A 22,740-nucleotide genomic window follows, 5' to 3' on the forward strand; every position below is an offset into this window, starting at 1 on the left:
CGGATAAAATGAAGGCTTGGGAGTGTTCGTACCCATACCCGTAATTTTTTTCAAAAATCCCGAAAACTCAAACCAAAAGGCATTTCCTAGCCTTAGTCAAACATTATAGTATCAATCTCGAGTTTTTTAACTCCCCATTTTGTTGAACCAAGTTTCCCACAAGGGCCCGAACTAATTGTAATTCTATGCATCTTACCTTTGTTTACATGTACGTGTCAGCCATTTTGAATTTTGTTTACGCGATTAGGTCTGGGACCAACCAACTCTTGCAGCGCATTTCCTTCATCCAGTTTTCATCGATAAAGTCTTAATAACGTTCAAACCACCATGTGACTTAGTTGCTTCAAATGGGCTTGGAATTGCTTGGAACACAAGGCAAGCAAAACACGACAGCACAACAACAGGGAAAGCTAAACTTGTAGGTATCGAGCCTAGTTTGTAAAAGACATTCAAACTGTGTACTCGACTTAAATATATAAATTATTTTATCCCTATGACTCATTTTTTATTATTGAGATTTTATTTTACCCTCAGTCTGCATTTTACTCCTGGTCTGCAGTCTGCAGTCTGCATTTTACCCTCAGTCTGCATTTTACCCCCGGTCTGCAGTCTGCAGTCTGCGTTTTACACTGACCAATTGTAACACTGTATGTAGTATAGCTTTCCCCAACAGCTTCACCAGCCCGGGCTCTTTTAAGTCCTTTTTTAACTCGTGGATACGCGAAGCATAGAAACGTGTTTCTTGCGGGGACTCGATATGCAAATGTGTCACTCACTCACTCACTCACTCACTCAGGTGTAGACACTGTTTGTAATTAGTCGGCCTGAACGAGAGTGCCCAAGGCTGACGCCATCAGTTGGAATAGTAACCATGCAGTCAGCGCGAGACTCGCTATTGTGTTTGGACAGTTACTACTCAAAGGATGTATCGTGCCAACCCGAATTGATGATTTTGTAGCTTTTACACATAGATGTTTCGCTAAATTGAAGTGGAGTTGACTTCGAATGTTCGAATTAGTACTGTGGCCAACTTGAGCGCTGAATTTCATGAGCATTTGACTTGTCCAGGCATTCAAAATGACCAGGAGATGAGCATTTGTTTGCTGGAAAGTGACCTACCAATGTGGTAAGCTTTGATGAGAATGTGTCTTATTTGAGGACCTTAATGGACTTATATGAGCGAAACGAACACTTCTCAATGAACGAAACCGGGACAAACATTGGCACCATTATATAATATTGTAATTTCATTTTTATAATTAGTAACATCTAAACCTGAGGCCAGCCGAAATATTGTTTTGATTATACCTTGTGTCAGCCTTGCAGTAGTCTTTGAGTTATTATCGTTTTACTTTTCAAGTTTGGCTGATTAGATCTCCTGTGAGATCCAACGTTCAATCAATTGAGTAGTCCACGTTCAACTGACATCGAGTTAAGGTCATTCCTCACATTTGCATTGCGCATCCTTACTGCACATAATTTATGGCATCATTAGCGTGCACTCGTACATGCACACATTGAAAACATGACGGAATTGCCTTGATATTGAGCTCTGTCAGTTGAGAAATGGCTCTAGCTCACCAAGGAGCACAGGCACCCCATTTTTTTTCCACTCATTGTAATCAGCTAATCATAAGCTTTGTGTGAGAAAAGACTGATCTAATTTCTATTGCTCAAAATTGAATAAATAAGAAAAATAGCAGATACACGGTGGTCTTTTCTATTTGGCAGTCGGTAACCATGTCAAGAAATTTAGTTCGAATTTTTAACCAAGGATTTAGCTTTCTGTCTGAATCAAACTTAAAACGTTTATTTGTGTCCGACAATGTATTGACTGTAGTTTAATGCGTGTTCTTATGAGTCTGGGCTCACAAAGATGTTACAGTTACTGGGAATGCGTTCTAGTAATAAGCATTAAATAATGCCAAAATGGGACATTTTCAAGGCCTCACTGCTCCTTAATGAGCATGGGCACCCCCGTTTTTTATTTCAAAATTGAAGTTATCATATGATAAATATTCAGTGGACAAAGTTTGAACAAAAATCATTGTCACTTTTATTTCAGAGGAATTACCTTAAGTTTAGGTTAAAGTTGTGTTCTCTATACTTGTCTTGTTTATTTTAGTATATTGATCTGAACTCTGAGTGGGATGTGAAATGCACAAAAATACTTGATTTTGATAAGCTTAAATGATTTTTACAAGCTTAAATGATTTTTACCTTGTCTTGTGTCTACACTTTTGCTTCCTGATTGAAAAGATAACAAAGGGAAAGAAACCCCTCTGTGAGCTTGTAGGAGCACATATTTATGGGTGGACAGATTTGGGTGGATCAACACTGAAAATGCTTGCAAATGAGGCTACTTATTTTGATGTACTTTACATGCAATATATATATAGAGAGACAAGCGGTTCTACATTGGAAAAGAAGTGCTGTCTCATAAGAAACCTTACCTATAGCCTTGAGTGAAATGCAATGAAAAAGGTCTGCATCTCGTATGACTTGAATACTTGTAAATTTCCCCAGCAGGTAAACAAACATCAACGTCAAGATCTGGGTGTATGTGTGTGTGTGTGTTTGGGAGGGAGGGAGGAGAGTACTCTATGATTTCTTTGGTACTAAGTGTCCTCTGTGACCCAAGAACCCTTAGCCTTTACCACTCTCTGTTCAGCTGCAATTTTGGCACCCTAGCTATTCTGTAATGTGTGCAACAAAAGCCAACAAAAAAAGCCTACGCTTTGTGAGATAAGTGCAACCTTGCATGGTACGAACACGGCTTGTTTTAACAGCCCTTAAAAATACACCAGTAATTGCAAGTTCACCAACATGTTTCATCTCTAGATTACTTAATCCACGAGTTTGACGATAGGTCTCCTTTGATTGATAAATATTTTTAAGTCCCTTTTAACGTCAGTTTATGATGTAGATCTGGTGCACGTGATCCATCTCACGGAGTTGCCTGTGCCACCACAGTTAGCTTATTTAATTATTTCATTTATTTATTTTATGGGTAATAGCCTCACATGGGCCTGAGTGTCCTGTTCGCACCCTCTCCTTTGGGCTTCAAAATTTTGGGTTTTCGAAATATTAAAATTCAGTCTAGCAGCAACGCCTAGAGGACAGAAGCAAGGAAATTGAATTTGCAGGTTCTTGTTTTGTCCTTCTGGGCCTCACTGTCAAGCCAAATTTTAATACATCTAAAGTAGCCTATTGCAATCACATACTAGCATGTTACATACCTTCAATGTAGAAGTGGTTTCATTAGTGGACCCCAGTGACCCCCTCTTTGAATGCAAGAGTTCCATGTTAAATGTTTGTAAACAATGAGGTTCCAAAACTGTGGTTGTTTTAGTTTTTATGACACCTCTACAGTTGGTGTCATGACTCATACGATAGAGCTGATGCTAAGGAACCTTTGATTAAATTTTTCTTAGGCCATGCTGATGGTGTCACTGCAACCAACACAGTGTCTGGCTTGATGGGCTTGCGGCCAAATGGTGCTGCTTGGCCAGCAGTTGGAAAGGAACAAAGGACTACATATGGTGGTGTGTCAGGGAATGCAATTCGCCCCATTGCATTGCGAGCTGTTTCTGCTATTGGAAGAGCCTTACCTGGGTTTCCGATCCTGGCTACTGGAGGAGTTGACAGTGCAGAAGCAGCATTACAGTTTCTTCATTGCGGAGCATCTGCTGTTCAGGTAAAATACAGTAGAACCTCCATACATGTATGTCACACTTGGTTATTTCAAATTCTCTGGAATCTCGAGCTCAAATCATTTCCCCTGGGATATGCTATCATAAATGAATGAAAGTGATTTGAATTTGAGATAACTGAGTTCGAGTTAGTGAAGGTCTGTAAGCTGTTATGTCCATGTCCATGTCCATGTGATTTCTGCTGCTCTGTTGAGTGCAATCCACCTCTCTGTGGGCTCCTTTCCAGTGGCTGGTAATCGAACCTAGTGCATGAGTTGATGAAGTTTTTAATGTATTTGTTTCTTACCAAACTTATGAGTATGCTAGAATGCTGGTTTCTGTGTGATCATTACGATCACTCCAGAAAATGTTTAGCAAACCTTAAGTCTTCTAGTTTCCATGTGATCATCACAATGGCTACAGAAAGACAACATTCCTGAGAGAACCTGGGTCAAACAGTTACATACTCTGCACATGCTGCTATATTTTTCATTGCAATGATTGCAACAATCTCTAGAGAATGGTGTCCATATGATCACAACGAAGGGTTTTTTCATTGTCTTCATATGGAAACCAGGGAGAACTCTTATGCACTTATGCATATTTAATTTCTGAATTGGTAAATATGTAAAAAGTGTGTAAATTAATTATAATGTATAGTCACATTAATAAAAGAGGCAGGAGATCTCACTAATACCTTTAGTAGGTGTTCCAAATTAAATTTGATAACTCCAACCATTACTCATACCAGGAAATAGATAAAGAAAGCACTATGAAACCTGCAATCACACAATAATCCACAAAATAAACTCCCCTAATTCAAATCAGTTCATTGATAAAGAAAGTTTCCACGTACACATAAAACCTTCAGCATTGCTGATAAGCTATGCTCTTTCATTTCTCTAACAATCCAAGTTGAAAATCTCAGTACAATTGTGCAGATACACTTGAACATCCATTATTTTGTATATTCTCCAGTTCTCTCTTTGCATAGAATAATTAAAATTATAAATCACAGAGAAAATGGTAACCTTACACAGGAAAACATACACTAACATTTATCCGTTAAACAGATGAAATAGTTTGTCATCCATTTGTTATCTGTTACTTGAAGCAAAGCGAAGATCTTCGCTCTTGTTTGTATTCATTTTTATTTTGTTTTACCAAGAGAGGTTGGGGTATTTATTTAAGTATAACAATCAAATCTTGAAAAATTGGTACCAATAGTGGGCTCCCAGCTGAATGCATGAATAAAGACCGCCACATATTGACCGTATATCTCGAACAATTACCTTGAAAATGAAAGTTAAGCTAAAATTCCATGCTTAAACAAGTCTTGACTATACAGAATGTGATCCCACTGATGCGTCGGCCGACACATCACTGACGCGTTGGTCGACACACCACTGACACATCACCGACACACTACCGACGCGTTGGTCGGCAAATTGTCGATGCGTTGGCCGACACACTACCGACACGTCGGCCGACACTCTACCGACGCATTGGTCGAAATATTTTCCCTTTTTAAGTATTATTTTGTTATCTCTTTCAGTTGGAAGCAAGAACAACTTCATAAGAAAGGACGAAAACGTGATAGCTAAATAGCCGCCATTTTTAAAATGAAACACTAGTACCGAGGTCTTCTCGATGTTTTGTCAAGGGTCGGTTACCAAAGGGAGTTTATTAGCAAGTTGGCCGACATATTGATCTCACCGACATGTTTATTTTTCGTTCATTCGGAAGTTTATACTCTTTATTGATCATTGACTTTTTAATATGTGGTGGCTCCTAAAGGAGCCGTTTTTAATTGCAATTTTACTGCAGTGGAAACTGTTCAGCGATGTCTTCCAGCAACTACTCAAATGCTCGGTCTTTCCCGAAGTTCCGGAACCAGGTGAACTCATCCAAGTAGCTGGGTATGTATTCATACAGGGTACCACACATCCACTTCAACTTCTTCTTGACCAAAGCCCACACGCCTTCAATGGTATTGGTGTGTGCACCACTGTCTGGGTCAACAAAGTTTTTGGAGTGATTCACTGATAGATGGATGTATCCTAGCTGGTTGAGTGGTATATACGGAGTGAATTGATCTGAGTAGATGACAGTTCCCGGTCGGTTATGTGTAGTGATGAGACGATGAACAAGTGTCTCTCTAGTTCGGTCGGGAACACGGAAGAGCAGCACTTTCTGCGATCCTCGCTCCACTATTCCAAACACCCACGGACCTTCCGAGACTCTCCCTCTCTTATACTTTCTCTTGGCACCAAACTTCGACTCGTCTATTTCCACGGTCTTCCCTAAGCCTCCAAGCTTAATTCCAGCATTCAGGACTTTGTTGCAACAGATTGTTCTCAGCTCACTCAGTGCACGGATCACAGTAGGCTTTGAAAGGCTGGTAAGTCGAGTGATTTTGCTTCCCGAAATCTGCATAGCCCAGAGGAACATCAGATGCAGCCAGGTACTTAACGGAAAAACAGCGAATCATGACGCTTCTTATTAAACCAATCGAATACAAGGGAAAACGGTAATTAATGCGGATCAAGTTAGGATCGGGTTAAACCAATCACCGTTGCAGAAAAACAGCGAATCACGACGCTTCTTATTAAACCAATGATATGAAAGGAACATGTTATTTAATGTGACAACTCAATTAACTTAACACCATTAGCATCTATTTGCAACTACGCTCTCTATACTCAACTGTGTCTCAACATGTAACTAAGTGTACTGTCTGCTGACAATCTGGTCATACAAGAATCCACTGTTTAATGATGTGCGGTTCTTGTAGTGGCGACAGTCGCAAATGTGACTGTGAGCAGCCACCAGCGAAAAAACAGAAGACCAAGAGGGGAAGGAGGGCAGCAGAAAAGGAGCAGCCGCAGGTAGCCGCAGCCCCAGGGTCTCCAGAAGCTGAGCCTAACTACAGATCCATTTGTCGACAGCTGCAGCAGAAAAATCAACAACTTGGCAAGGCCTACCAAGATCTGAAGGCCCAATTTGACGAGCTCGAAGACAGTTGCCAAGAGAGGGAGGAGCAGGTAGCTCAGGCTCAACAGGATGCTGACGAGATGGCAGACTTGGTCCGCCAGAATGAACAGCGTATCACCGCCTACAAAGAGCAGTTGAAAGAAAGAGATGACCGTATTAAGGCCCTGGAGCAGCAGCTACGAACTTTGCAGAACTCCTCAGAGCCATCAACTGGAACTAATCATGAAGCTGCTGTGAAGGTCGACCGGAGCGACCTTGCGGAAATCCATCGACGATACGCGGCGGTGCTCTCGACCCTGAACGAAAAGAAATGTAGCCTGAAAAACACTTACAGACTCGCACACACAGCACGCAGCACGATCAGAGACTTCCTCGGCATAGCGGAGCTGCGAATTGTCAATGAAGTGACGTATGAAAGCACCTTGGAGAGGCTGGGAGACCCAAAACTTTCAGTGAAAAGGATCGAGCAGGAGTGTCGAAGGCAGCTGGGTGATCTGTTGCCGTTGGTGAAACGACTTCGCGTCGCGAAGAAGCTGTTACCGCTGGCGTTGGAGGATGCCTTCTATTCCTAGAGGGCTCTGTCAACAACAACAGAAAAACGGCTCCTTTAGGAGCCACCAAGTTTGAAAAAGTCAATGACCAACTCAATAAAGTTTAGCTTAATAAATAAAGATAAAGTCTTCGCCGATGCGTCGCTCAACAGTCGGCCGACGCGTTTGCTGAAGTGAGAACTGGGTTCTAATAACAGTTGTCGTAATGGGAACTGGGTTCTAAGAGCACAAAAAACAAGATGGCGGTCAAAAGTAAACTTATTTTCATATCATGGTGAAAGTTTTCCATCGAAGGCATGTCAGTTCAGTTTGGAAAAGGTACGTTTAGCCTTGCAATAATTCAAAAAGGCTCAAATGAGTCACCGACACGCCACCGACGCATCACCGACGCAGTTTGTACGTTACAAGGTTAAAAAGTGGCCGACGCGTCGGTCGACTGTCAGCCGACTGTCGGCCGACCTGTCGGTAGGATCGGATTCTTCACATTTACCCAGTTCTGTATGTTCGCATTACATACAGTAAACAAGAAGCTTGGGGAAACTTAAACCAGGCAGTTTATGTTGAACTTTCTCCTTTCATAAAATAAAAGTATAACTGAACAGAAAAATGGTAGTGACAGCACATGGAAACAGTCATTGAAACCATAAAACCTAACACCCAATATGACTTGCCTCTTTTACAACCTGCTGGTGATCTCTACAGACAATGCAAGAGTTGACTGACTTGGTGAGGCAATGACTTTGTTACAGTACTGAAAAATCTCTTATAGTTTAGCGTAGTGCAGTGGTTTAAACTCACATAGGTGTCACTTAAGTCTAATTTTTGGTTAAGGATGCTACTAAGGTGGTTGATCCTCAGTATTGCATTGCAAATGTGTCCCAAAAAAGTCTGGAAATTTGCAGTAGTGTTTTTCTACCTCTACTGCCTCCATGTAACCCTGTAAGTATTGTACTATATAGTACTTACAGGGCTACATGGAGGCAGTACAGGCAGTACAGGTAGAAAAACATGATCTACTCTAGTCTAAGGCCGTAGAGACTGTACAGGAGCCGAGAAGCTCTGCGCTTAATTTCCAGACTATTTTGTGCTGGGTATAAAAAGAAATTCATCAAACTCTTTTCTTTGTTCTCTGAGAATTTCGTTAACATTTTCATTGAACCTTATATGCAGTACACTTACCTTAACCTTTATCCTTCGCTACAGTGACTTCGTGACGAATACAAAGTAGCACTGTTGTCAAATTGCTTTCTCTAATACAATTGTTTTATGAAGTCTCTCACTCGCTCACAATCGAAACGTTTGCATAAACAAACTTTTAATTATCATCATGTCTTTTACTTACTCACAGTCAGCAAGATTTTAGCATTTCACTTTCCCTCACTCATGCTAGTAAACACCAAATATTTTAATGTAATATTCTTTGGTAATTAACTCCTTCAACTTATCATCAATCAGAACAGAAGACCTTTTGTTTACTTCAGCTCTTACTGGTGTGCGGGCAGGCTGAGGGTGGATTTTACTTAGCTTAGAGCTTTTCGTGCTTCTTGTGTAAAGTCAGTTTCATCTATTACTGTCAAATTCTCTCTGCAATTCCCAAAAGTCTTGAATGAGCTCTAGAAACAATCACAGAAAAAACTGTACACCAGCTTGTCAAAGGAAAAACCATCCGTTTGTCTAAAATGTGGAGATTATCACTCACTCTTCCAAGCGAAATGGGAAACAGAACCAATATCAGTTCAATCATGATCCAAACATTGTTCCTCCCGTCTTTGCCAACAAATGAACTAACTTATTGAAAAGTCCCTGTCCATAAATATGAAAAATAACTCGGCAAGGATCAACAACTCAATTTCGCTCATATTTCTATGGTAGATAGGCTAGGGCATGACAAAAGCTACTAGATATTTTGGCAAAATATCCTTTTATTTTAAAGAGAAATGCAAATTACAAAATCCATTAAAATTGTCATTTGATGCACCATTTTATTAAACAAGTTTGAGAGCCTTGCATGCAAAACCACATTATTCTTCCGTCTTTAAAACACTCAAATATTTTTGAACAATGTTTAAATATGTACTAGCTTGATTTCGGGGAATGTTGCATTTCCTTTTCTGGTGCAAAATAATTAAATTTTGAAGATAGGTATTTCATTCACTTAAAAGTACTTGGTAACTATAATTAATTTTCACCATGTGTGAAACCTTGAATTGGATAAAGCTTCTGGTGGTTGAATCACAGAAGGATGGTCTACAGATTCCTGTAAAAATTTCTTTGGGCAAATGATTGTAAGTGATGCGAGGGCTTTTCAAAGTACGTTAAAAATGCAACTCTTTGACCTTCCATCATCAAATTTCAATTTACAGGTTTATAGATATATATATTTTAGCATGCGCCACATCACTTGAACCATATTAAGTTGTAAAAGACATAGCTGATAATTTCGAAATGCTCTAACCTTGCTGCAAAAGGCAGGTCCAAAACCGATTTGACGTGTTTCTCTCACCATTCGTCGCACATACATGTAAAGCAGTGAAGTTTGTTTCTGTTTACACAACGTCCAATGCGTACATCGCCAACTGTCAACCTATTTAATGGTCGAATACCATGAATCTGTGCCCCCTCTCTGTAACACGATACAAGCCTATGCTAGCGCTGATTGAATATAGATTGAGATATTGGCATATTGTGACATCCTCCTGTTTTGAAAGTGTCTCCTAGTTACAGTTCATTTAAAACCTGAGACTCACAGTTAGGTGTCCCATCATAAAACAAGCATTTGGTCGATATTGCTCTCTGACTGTAATAATAATAGAAAAACAAAACGCTAATAAATGTTCTTTGAATGTAATCTTTATATCGTCTCAGACCTGTCTGCAAACTGTTCAGGATACTGTTTATGTTGTCATGTAATCCATTAGGTAGGCTGGTTACCGTCTGGTGCGCTGTGGCGGTACTGGACTCTTAGATGCAGCCGTAGGAAGTTCACTGGTGGTGTCAGAGGTGTTTGGTGTTTCTGTATGGGATACTTTTCGTGTGATCTTGGTTGGTGATGAGCTGTCCCCAGTATATCTCACAGGTGTTATGTGCGGTATCGTCGGGGTGTCAGGACTCTCTTTGGTTTTCCTCAGGTGGTAACGGTTCCTTCTGCATGTCTCTCCATCAGGCGTTTCCACTACATAGGATCTCTAATCTAGCCGTGATATGACTATGCCTTTCTACCACACCTCAGTTCCTAGTTGAAAGGGTTTCATTTGTACGACATCGCCTTCTGCAAGGGTGGGCAAGTCATGAGTGTGTTTGTTGTAGTATTTGGACCGCTGTGCTTGTCGCTTTGTCAGGTCTTTCATTTCTCGGTCTGTTTGTGGTGTCCTGGGCTGAAGGAGGGCTTTCGTCGTCGGAAGGTGTGTTCGTGTTCTCCTGTTCATTAAGCGTTTTACTAGGCTTGACTCCATTCCTTGGGTCAGTGCGTTGTAATAGTCGAGTATCGCAATGTTCGGGTCCATTCTGGAATCCAAGGCTTTCCAGATAAGGTTCTTTGCTGTTTCACTGCTGATTCCACTTTCCCATTTGCTTTACTGTTGCCAGGGCTGTTGGTTCTGTGTTCAAAGTCCCATTCTTTAGCAAACTTGGTAAACTCTGATGAAGGGAACTGTGGGCCATTGTCACTGGTCAGGCGGTCAGGGCAACCATACTGTGCAAAATGGTTTTTGAGTTTCAGGATTATGCCTATACTTGTTAGGCGGTCGACCTCCCAAAAGTTGCTGTAGTACCATGAATGTTTTCTAGTTTAGCTCGAACAAAAAAAATATCTAGTAGCTTTTGTCATGCCCTAGCCTATCTACCATAGAAATATGAGCGAAATTGAATTGTCGATCCTTGCCGAGTTATTTTTCATATTTATGGACAGGGACTCTTTAATTAAGTTATTTCAATTGTTGGCAAAGAGGGGAGAGCGGGGGGTAATGTTTGGACCATGATTGAACTGATGTTGGTTCTGTTTCCCATTAATTTTCGCTTGGAAGTGAGTGATAATGTTTGCTCCGCATTTTAGACAAACGGATGGTTTTTCCTTTGACAAGCTGGTATACCGTTTTTTCTGTGATTGCTTCTAGAGCTCATTCAAGACTTTTGGGAATTGCAGAGAGAATTTGACAGTAATAGATGAAACTGACTTTACACAAGAAGCACGAAAAGCTCTAAGCTAAGTAAAATCCACCCTCAGCCTGCCCGCACACCAGTAAGAGCTGAAGTAAACAAAAGGTCTTCTATTCTGATTGATGATGAGTTGAAGGAGTTAATTACCAAAGAATATTACATGAAAATATTTGGTGTTTACTAGCATGAGTGAGGGAAAGTGAAATGCTAAAATCTTGCTGACTGTGAGTAAGTAAAAGACATGATGATAATTAAAAGTTGGTTTATGCAAACGTTTCGATTGTGAACGAGTGAGAGACTTCATAAAACAATTGTATTAGAGAAAGCAATTTGACAGCAGTGCTACTTTGTATTCATCACGAAGTCACTGTAGCGTAGGGTACAGGTTAAGGTAAGTGTGCTGCATATAAGGTTCAATGAAAATGTTAACGAAATTCTCAGAGAACAAAGAAAAGAGTTTGATGAATTTCTCTTTATACCCAGCACAAAATAGTCTGGAAATTAAGCGCAGAGCTTCTCGGCTCCTGTACAGTCTCTACGGCCTTAGACTAGAGTAGATCATGTTTTTCTACCTGTACTATAATAATAATAATAATAATAATAATAATAATAATAATAATAATAATAATAATAAAATATTTATATAGCGCCAATATCCTAAAAGTTCAAAAGCGCTTTACAGTTAGAAATATTAAAAACACTTAAGACAAATAAAGTAAAAATAAAAAAATGTCGCTAAAAAGTTATAAAAATGCTTTCTTAAAAAGGAACGTTTTAGTTTATGTTTAAAAAGGGACACTGAGGAGCTGTTCTTGATGTCAGACGGAAGAGTGTTCCAAAGTGTAGGAGCTGCTACAGAGAAAGATCTTGCGCCATATGTTTTCAAATTGAAGTGCGGAATGGAAAGAAGTTCTTTAGAAGATGAACGTAGCTGACGAGACGGAGTGTAAGGAGTGAGAAGATCACGAACGTATGAAGGTGCCAGATCGTTTAGGGCCTTGTACGTGATGAGTAGAATTTTAAAGATGATACGATAGTTAACAGGAAGCCAGTGGAGATTAAACAAAATAGGTGTGATGTGTTCGTGTTTTCTAGAGAGGGTGATGAGACGAGCAGCGGCATTCTGGACGTGCTGTAACTTTTTTAAAAGACAGTTTGGTAAGCCATAGAGTAGAGAATTACAGTTATCCAATTTTGAAGAAACAAACGCATGAACAAGTATTTCAGTGGTGGTGGGTGACAGGTACTTCCTTATATTGCTGATATTACGGAGATGATAAAAAGATGATTTGCAAATACTTGCAATATGTTCATTAAAACGAAAATGATGGTCAAAAATGACACCGATGTTTCTTGCTTTCTGTGACGAGCAGATGGTTTCATCGACGACAGAGATTTCTTGAAGGGTTGGTCTCGGTAGATGTTTTGCGGAGATCACTAGAAGTTCAGTCTTATCCTTGTTAAGTTTAAGACGATTAATCAACATCCAGTGATCAATCTCACGTACACAGCGCTCGATGTTGGACACAGCTAAATCCTTATCACTGGGTATAGTTGGCTGAAAGGACAGATAAAGTTGTGAATCGTCAGCATAAAAATGATAACTCAAGTTGAATTTTTTTTACAATGTCTGAAAGGGGTGAAGTGTAAAGAACGTACAAAATGGGTCCCAACACTGATCCCTGTGGAACACCACATTGAAGAGCATGATCTGAGGAAGCTGCACCATCAACAGAGACATACTGCATGCGATTGGACAGATAAGATTTAAACCATAGTAACGGCTTGCCAGTAACTCCAAAGCGCTGTTGTAGACGGAAGAGGAGAATATCATGGTCAACAGTATCGAAAGCAGCAGAGAGGTCCAAAAGTAATAAAATTACCGTTCTACGTTTATCAATTGCTGTGAGGATGTCATTATGCACGCGAATGAGAGCCGTTTCTGTGCTATGATACTGTTTGTAGGCAGACTGTAATGGCTCATTCAGGTTGTTGTTGTTAACATAGGAGATCAGTTGGTTAGCAACCAACTTCTCAATTGCTTTGCTGAGAAAAGTAAGATTCGAAACAGGGCGATAATTTGAAAACTGCGTGTGATCCAAAGAAGGCTTCTTAAGAAGAGGACGTAGCTTAGCAACTTTTAATTGAGAAGGTATTTGGCCAGATTGCAACGAAGTATTTATAATCTTGGTGATAAATGGAAGCAGTGTGCTCAAAGCATTTCTTGTGACATAGCCAGGAAGAGGATCAAGATCACATGACTTGGAAGATAATTTCACAACACATTTGCGGACTTCGTCAACATCTACCAAACTGAACTCATCAAACGTATAAGGACAGACCCGGTTAACTTCAGGAACTTGATGGATGATGAGAGCTCCATTGTCTAAGTCGACCCGTATTTTGGTGATCTTATCAGAAAAGAACTCGACGAACTTATTTGCGAGATCCGAAGGCGAGTTGCAGGGCGGATATGATATATCACACTTTCTATGTAATAGACTGTCAATTGTTTTGAAAAGAAGTTTATAGTCCGTCTGATTATCACTGATCAGCTTAGTGTAGTAAGTTCTCTTGGAAGAACAAATTAAAAAGTTGACTACACGGCATTGATCAATAAACAACTGGCGGTCGACTGGAAGTTTGGTCCTTCGCCAACGCCGCTCCAGTCTCTTGCGATCTTTCTTCAAATTGTTTATTTCTTCAGAATACCAAGGTGCAGCCGGACGCAGAGTTATTGTTTTGGTTTTTACAGGAGCGTGGATATCAAGTATGGAACTAAGAACGCCATTATACTCACTGATTAAGTCATCAAGGCACGGAAGCGGTGTGGAAAAGAGACTCGAAAGACTAGAATTCGTGACATCAGAACCAAAACTATCAAAGTCAATTGAACGAAGTTTTCTAAATGTGATAAGCTTCTTTTCCAACACTGGTTTTTTAAGCATCAGATGAAAATGAACGGCAGCGTGATCAGATATAACAAAAGGAGAATCAATTGACAAATTAGAAACAATGTCATCATCTGATCTAGTGATAACAAGATCCAAAGTGTGACCGTCTTTATGTGTAGATCCAATTGTGTGCTGATTAAGATTGAAAACATCCAACAACTGAAGGAATGCGGCTACGTGTTGAGAATCGCAAGTATCAACGTGAAAGTTGAAATCACCGACTATTAATAAGCTGCCAGGAATAGTAACGTATTGTTCCAAGAACGTGAAGAATTCATCCAGGAACATAGCAGGTGTAAAACCATTAGTATTCGAAGGCGGTGGACGATAAACAATGACAATTCTTATACTTTTATCAACCGAGTTCAATAATAAGTCGATGTATTCGAACGAAATAAATTTCCTGTGTGGTTGAAGCTTGATATTAAAGCATGATCGAAACAACAAGCCCACTCCACCACCACGAACAGGGCCAGATCTTGGAACATGATGAAATGAATAGCCTGTAGGACATAAATCGCGAATGATAAATTCATTATCAGTTTCTGGTTGCAACCATGTTTCCGTTACAGCAAGTAGATCAATGCAATGTTCAGCAACAAAGTCTTTGATGATAAGAGTCTTGTTGTTTACTGAACGCGTGTTAAGAAGGCAGAAATTTACAGGGCCAGTCGCCGATGTATTTCCTCTATCAAACGGTTGACGCGGTATTATTGTTAAGTTGCTGTGGTTTGAGCAATTAGAATTCTTTCTGGAATATGCAGATTTAGATCGGGAAATTGGATTTGAAACCAAAGTTTGAATATTATATGAGCAGCGCATTCTTTTCTCCTGAACCTTCCTTCCAGCTCTAGATCCCCTAAATCTCCTTTGACGGAAATTGCCTTGAAAGTACATATTTCGTGAACAGTTCCAAAGAGGGCTCGAAACAAATTGCACTAATGGCGAACCAAGTGTAGAGTTGTTATAGGCATGATTCGTCATCTTTAATGTAGAACACATCGAAGACCTGTATCCTGGATTGACATCATGTTCACGATGTATTCCTTCAGTCAAAGAAGGACTTGGACCAGGATTAGATTCGACATCCATGTGTATCGTCAGGTCCATTGTCGAAGGCGCGGCAATCGAAAGATGACCACGTTTGTGCCATGTACAAATCGAGCGTGTAATTTTGTTCCTACTGTCCACAGTAGTAACGATCAGTGGAAGACCATAAAACTTCGAAGATAAGATAGGAGTGTCTTTAGAAAAAACAGTACTGCCTGTACTGCCTCCATGTAGCCCTGTAAGTACTATATAGTACAATACTTACAGGGTTACATGGAGGCAGTAGAGGCAGAAAAACACTACTGCAAATTTCCAGACTTTTTTGGGACACATTTGCAATGCAATACTGAGGATCAACCACCTTAAGTAGCATCCTTGACCAAAAATTAGACTTTAAATGACACCTATTTGAGTTTAAACCACTGCACTACGGTAAAATATAAGAGATTTTTCAGGTACTGTGACAAGGTCTTTGCCTGACCAAGTCAGTCAACTCTTGCATTGTCTATAGAGATCACCAGCAGGTTGTTAAAGAGGCAAGTCATATTGGGTGTTAGGTTTTATGGTTCCCATGCCTGTTTTCACGTGCTGTCATCATTCATGCATTCAGTTGGGAGCCCACTACTGGTACCATTTTATCAAGATTTGATTGTTAAACTTAAATAAATACCTTAACCCCTCTTGGTAAAGCAAGATAAAAATTATCAGGTCCGTGTCTATTTCAACTTAATAAAGGTGAAGTCATGTGGTACATGCTAAAATATATGTCTAACCCGTAAATTGAAATTTAGCGACGGAACGTCAAAGATTTGCATTTTTAACATACTTTGAAAAGCTCTCGCTTTGCTCACAGCTTTTTACAGAAACAAAATTTTGTTAATTTGCATCAAAAAGCCCAGAAATTTGCAAATATATCAAATTTCATTTGCATTGCTTTTGCACAATACCCTATATTAGTTCAAAATTGTGGACCATTTAACTACTTGTACATTTGTTTCTTCATGTCTTTTTCTTTCAGATATCAAGTGCTGTACAGAACCAGGACTTCACTCTGATCGATGATTATACCACAGGAATGAAGTGTCTGCTTTATCTTGAAACTATTGGTGAACTTTCAGCATGGACTGGTCAAAGTCCCCCCACACCAAAGCACCAAAAAGGAAAAAATGTTCCCAAGATAGCTGAACTTGTGGGAAAGGTGTGCCATTCATATAATGACATTTTTGCTTCCTTGCTTGCTTGTTTGCTTCGCTTTGCTTCACTATAGCCTTTATTTCCCCCAAAACATGCATTCATTACATTTCTTTGAGAACCTGCTTAACAAATCAAGTACCCAGATACATGTGATAGGGATTTACATGTCCCTTTAGTGTCTGTAATTAAGTAAAAGTGAAGTAAGTAACTTTATTCAATGTCAGGCTAAAATAGCAGTAACAGAACCACTAAATGGGAACACTTTAACATGAAAGATTAAAATAACAAGCTAGTGAAAGAAATTTATAATATAGAAATATAAATAAAATAAAAATGCATAAGATACATAAGATGAAAACACATAAAAGACATTAAGAAGCACATTAAGTGTAATTACTTATTGTAACAAGTTCTTAACAAGTTCCACTGTACATAATAAATGTGTCTTTCAGGGCCTTCCTAGTTTTGGACCATTCCTGAAGGAAAGAGAAGCCATTATTGCAAGTCATAAGGAAAAGGCTGATTTGTTGTGTACAGAATTAGAACCTATGAAAGTCAGACCTGCTCTCAAACCAGACAAACCTGCCCCTTTGGTCAAGGTAAGCTAGTCGTGTTTGTTATGATTAATATCAAAACTGCAATCTATGTAGGTGCCATGTGGCATGAAATTTTTAGGGAGTTTAATTTTGCAGATTGGTGATTTAAAACTTGGAAAATCCAAGTTGTAGGTATGGACGGGAGATTCACTCGATCCTTTGTTTCCTGTTAAACTTATAATGAATCCAGAGACCAATGTATAAAGCTTTTACTGTTGTAGCGAAGTTCAAATTAATAGATATTCAACCCTGGAGGAGAAACTATTTCCCCCCAAAGTGATTAGTTCTTATTTTTATTAGCAATGTTTCCCAATTTTGTTCTTTCATTTCTGACACAAGTACTCAATATCTTACCACAGAAATAATCTATATGGAATAGATTTTTGCACCAACGTATGAATGCACGAGTGTATAGAAGCTAACTAAATAAAACTTAACTAGCCCATACAGGTTTGACTTTACTCGTCTGCCAAAAAAGAAGATATTGAAAATCACAGCACTGATGAGCTGTACGAATTTTTGAATGATCCAAGCCATAATAAGAATTTTCAGAGAAAAAAGGGACAGGACAATTGAGGACAATTCAAAAGATACGCTTTACTATAATTTATTAATGAATAAGTTAAATATGGACACGGTGAAATGATATGAACAATTAGTTGATGAATAGAAGGAAAGACATTATGCAGGGCTGGGAGTACTACAGTCACTGATATTGGCTTGCAAAGGTATAGAAATAAAGAAGAGGAAAAATCCTTGCAACACAGTGTTTTCACATTTAGTCACCTAACCAAGTTCTACCGTGCCGAACAGGGCTTAACTTTGTTAATTTGATGAGATGCGGTGCTGTCCTTGTGGCTTAGTGATTCCATGCTGACCACAGTATTTTAACAACAAAGAAAGATAACAACAAAGAAACAATTATGCAATAGGAGGAACTGATATTGGCAGTCCAGTACTAACTTAGCTAAGTTAGCTTTGGTTATCAGATAAAAACAATACTTCCTTTGTGACATTATGCCTATAGACCAGGATCACCTATGACGTCATGAATGTTTTAAATGGTGTCACATCTCCTTATGTTTCCCTTACTGTTGTGTTTTTTTACTATTTTTTAACAATGCCAGTGGGTTTTAACTTCATTTTTCCTCTCTAGCTTGATAAATAAATGATATACGACCACTGGATTAAAAATTCAGTTCAGTGACATCAAATTTGCCGCTGTTTACAACGATCCATTTTTGCAAGTTGAGTGTATTTTGCAAGAACAACTTTTGAGATTGTGAAAGACTGGTTCTTCTTGCTGGTTATTTTTGCGATTATCAAGAAGTTGTGTTTAATTGGAGTTACAACTTTTCCATTTTTTATGTAATTACATCAATCATAAAGTGAAAGAGCATGATCATGAAGAGATATAGAACTGAATATCATTCCATTTCAATTACATCTTGCCCTAGCTATAGTTTGAATGATTGCTCCAGCAATGGCTGAGTAAAAACTGTGATACCACTTAATGCATATATGTACATGTATCCCACGAGGTTTAAATTTATGGCACCAAGATTCTGCATGTGATATGTGTACAAAGTGTAAACTAGTATGTACAATTGAAAGGCTTGGTGGAAAAAGGGTGTTAGGAATTTTGGTCAAAAGTGAACTTTGTTGAAAAAATCCCAAATTTCTAGTGTGGTTTTGTTTAGGTGTGTTAAATAATGTTCTGTATTTTTTTCCGCTGGACTTTGCTTCAGTTTTGAGATATAACGTATGCAAAAAAACACTCGCTTTTTACCTGATGGCATCTGTTGTTCAGCAAACAGACAGACTGTTTATAGTGAACAAAGTCAAAATCAAATTCATCAGAATCTTAGCTGTCTTTCTTTTAAGTCAAAGGAAAACAGCATAATAGAGCGGGAATCTGGGAAACAGATTGTTTACATCGCTTTTTGTGACATAGAACACAGCACTTGAAACCAATTGAGCTTCAGAGGAAATACCATCAAACAGAAAAGAGATGTGATGCTTTAGAGCTCTAACCTGTCAACTAATCTTTTAAAGTACCTTGCATGCCTGCCTGGTGGTTGAGAGACATCATAAAGCCTTGATCAACCTTTAAGTCATCAACGCATTTTAAAGAAGCAAAGCGGTTTCTTAGATTCCAAATGTAAATGCAATCAAGTTATCGGCGTTTGAAGTCAGATCGACCCAAAGAGCAGTTCTTGCCCAAGAAAAAAAGCCCTCTTCCGAGTTGTGGCCCATGTGCTAAGGTTGCCGGCTTCAAAGTTTGGAAAGCAAGAACTGATTTTAGACTTATAAAATATGTCTTGCACTGACTGCCAGCTTTTCCTGCGGGTGAGGTGAAGAGACCCTTCCCGCCATGCATTGCGATCATGCTCTGTGGGCGTTTCATGGCATGGTAAACAGCAGTATAAGTAAAGGAAATGGATTTGTTAAAAAGTTATTAATACAAAGAGTCCAACAGGTAATGGTCAACAAGTAGCAATCGATGTAACAGATCTGTGATCAAGGTTTCGTTGATTTTATTTTCAAATTGGCATGATTTGTAGTATCTCGAGCCTTTGGGATCAGGGAACATGCAGTTGTATGGAGACCCGTATGTTGCGCAGAAGGGTTACTCTTTTAATCTGTCAGCCCAATTTAATTATAGGCCCTCCATTTTGACTGTTTGGTTGTGACATCAACATTGATCGCTGTATTCCATTTGACTACTAAGTTTAACAAGCTAGTTTTGATGTTTAGGAGCAGACCTAACGTGGCACAGGTCTTGTTATTTTTTTTCGGTGGAACTAGCAAACAGAGGTATTTATTAGCCACAATGGAAGCCCTAACCCTGCTGAATGAGACTCAACTAATGTCTAATCCCAACTGTAACCCTAATCACAAGAGCCTCGTGAAATCAGTAGTTGACTTTTCCCTATGAGAAATCAACATCTTCGAACTTACATGTCGATGTGAAATCAATATCTTACTGCTTTTAACTGAAATCAACATCTTTTCAGCTTATTGATTGACATGAAATCAGCATTTGACTGTTTTTGAAGTGAAATCGAGATCTTTGAGCATTGACGTGAAATCAAACTTTTACAGTTTTTGAAATGAAATCAATATTGACTGACAGGTTGATGTGAAATCAACATTTTACTGCTTTTTAAGTGAAATTAACCTCTGAGCTTACACGTTGACTTAAAATCAACACTTTATTGTTTTTGATGTGAAATGAACATCTTTGAGCTGACGCTCTGAGCTGATTTTACTGCTTTAAGCAAAATCAACATCATTGCGCTCACCAGTGGGTGTGAAAGCAACATTTTACTGTTTATTAAGTTAAATCAACAGTTTTGCAGTCGCGTGTTGATATTGAAACAACATTTTACTGTTTCTTAAGTGAAAAGAAAACATCGTTGCCATCGCAGGCTGAAGAGAAAACAAAAACAAATTTGTGTGCATATGTTATTTCTCAAAAACAAACAAACTTCAGCGAAAAAATACAGGACATTGTTTAACTCACCTAAACAACATCGCATGCGAAATTCCGAGTGTTTTCGACAAAGTTCACTTTCGACCAAAAATACCTGATGACCGTGTTCCACAAGCCTTTCAATTTCACCAGAGGAGATAAGTTTTGCAGAGAAAATTTTTGCGAGACCTTTTTTTTCGCGGGAACTAATGTTTGCCACTTATAGGAAAAAATGCAGAAATCACAAAAATTGGAACCCGCATAAATTTCATGCCACATGCTATGTCTTTAACTGTACTCAATGCCCTGAAAAGTCCTATTTTTCATTGATCTAGGGATTTTGGTCATATGTAAGTACTTTCTGTGTTTTATTCTTTGACTTACAAGATATAGGCTGCGGTCACATCTACAACAAAACTTAATGTCGAGGAAAAAGGTTGTTGTTATTCATCGTGGTAGATGCAATGATAAAGTGTATTATCGTTTGTCTCACGATGTAGTCACTTGAGATGTAGATCGCGACGTTTCGACTGCTTACTACTAGTCTTCTTCAGGACCGCTGAGTCTTCTTCGGACCACTGAGGGCACAGCTACTCGTCGAAACAATGGAACAATAGGAGGATCGAAATGCACCAATCACAGCCGACCTTTGTGATATAAATGATACCGTGCAATCAATCGACCTTAACGCCTGAAGAAGACTAGCAGTAAGCAGTCGAAACGTCGCGATCTACATCTCAAGTGACTACTTCGTGAGACAAACGATAATACACTTTATTAACGTGACTTAAGTTTAACTTGAGTTAGTGTCAAGTTACGTGACGTCATACCCAACTGTAGTTAGTGCACACCACGCAGTTAACTACAATTAGTTCTAAGTAGCCTATGGATGACGTCAATTAAAAGAGGTTCGTGACGGCTCTGCGAGGAAGGTCTGGAATTCATCGCAGCAAATACAAGGAGGGCTGCACAAAAGCGCGAAGGCTACACGTGTTGCTACCTTGTTGAATGTAAACATTTGGTTTGTTCTTTTTGGATTTCCCCTCGCTTCACGCTTGGTTTTTATTTTGCATATTTATGTATGCTCATCTCGCACGTGCGAAAAGAATTGTCACATCCTGATTGGTTGGTTGTTTGTAAACTTAAGACTAACCCATGAACCCTGCTTGGGTATAACTATAGTTAGTCTGTATTGTTTTGGATCACCGAGGCGTAAATTTTCTAACTATAGTTAGAGCGAACAGAGAAGCTGCCACATCGAAATAGTTATCCCTGTCTTAGCTATAGTTGGTAGCCCAGATGTGACCACAGCCATAGCGTTGCTACTCTCCAATTTACATTCTCCTTGGTTATCGCTTTTTAATTCAAGGTGTAATTACAATGCTAGAACTCCTGGTGTGACCTGTCGCCTAACTCTGAGTGGAAGAAATGCATATCTTTATGATGAAGAAGAAAGGCACACTATATCCATTATACAAACAACATTTTTCAACAGTTAAATGTTACCCACAGTTTGAAACAATCATGGGATTTAGTTTTACTGAGCCTTTTAGCAACAAATGAACTCTGAAGTTTAAAACCCAGCTAATGTTTTTGGCTGCGATCAATCATCATTACAACAAAGACTAATGCACCTTGAAAAGAGAAACAAACAAAATGAATCTTAATCACAACCCACAGATGTGACCTTTTGAACTGGTTGAATTTCTACCTTCATTCAAAGAGGTTTTTAAAAATTCATGTTTGCTCTGCAAGTTATGTTTTGCCCTTGTAAATTGGTACCGAAGTGGCCAGTTTTCCCAGTTGGATCCTTCCGGGAAAAATGTATACCAGCAGGAATTTCACCAAGAAATCTGTTCTCGCCGGGTTCCCACCAGGAAAAAAAATCTCCTCCTGGATCCCAGTGAGATGCCTAGCGGGAAGCAAAATCTTTGTAGAATTCCCAGTGAGAACTAAATTCTCGCAGAGAAAAAATCTTGTGTAGAAATTTCCACTAAGAAGTTGCACGCGGCTGAAATCCAAACCCAGGAAGGGTGCGTTATACCTGTTCTTGAAATGAACTACTTCATGATATGGTTG

General features: G+C 39.1%; 2 protein-coding genes across 8 annotated transcripts in view; one reads left to right on the forward strand and one right to left on the reverse strand.

Moving 5' to 3' along the window:
* The window catches only part of LOC145467664 (dihydropyrimidine dehydrogenase [NADP(+)]-like), a 278,425-nt gene that overhangs the window by 236,174 nt on the left and 19,511 nt on the right, over positions 1–22,740 (forward strand). For 6 of the 7 annotated variants that reach the window (XM_081451259.1, XM_081451260.1, XM_081451263.1 and 3 more), the window contains 3 exons: positions 3,435–3,697; positions 16,415–16,594; positions 17,043–17,189. In XM_081451259.1, the coding sequence (XP_081307385.1) occupies positions 3,435–3,697; positions 16,415–16,594; positions 17,043–17,189 (590 nt within the window). Of the gene's footprint in view, positions 1–3,434; positions 3,698–11,349; positions 11,908–16,414; positions 16,595–17,042; positions 17,190–22,740 lie in introns of those variants that run through there. The other variant, XM_081451265.1, reaches the window with a different exon arrangement.
* Positions 5,550–6,143, reverse strand: LOC145467733 (uncharacterized). Its single transcript, XM_081451333.1, has one exon. It carries the CDS (start codon positions 6,141–6,143, stop codon positions 5,550–5,552), a length of 594 nt encoding a protein of 197 aa, XP_081307459.1.

Source organism: Orbicella franksi, chromosome 14 (assembly GCF_964199315.1).
Source record: "Orbicella franksi chromosome 14, jaOrbFran1.1, whole genome shotgun sequence".
NCBI classification, from domain to species: Eukaryota; Metazoa; Cnidaria; class Anthozoa; order Scleractinia; family Merulinidae; genus Orbicella; species Orbicella franksi.

Bases quoted from the DNA above. Each gene is read 5' to 3' on its own strand.
- LOC145467733 (XM_081451333.1), bottom strand. From the start codon at position 6,143: ATGTTCCTCTGGGCTATGCAGATTTCGGGAAGCAAAATCACTCGACTT.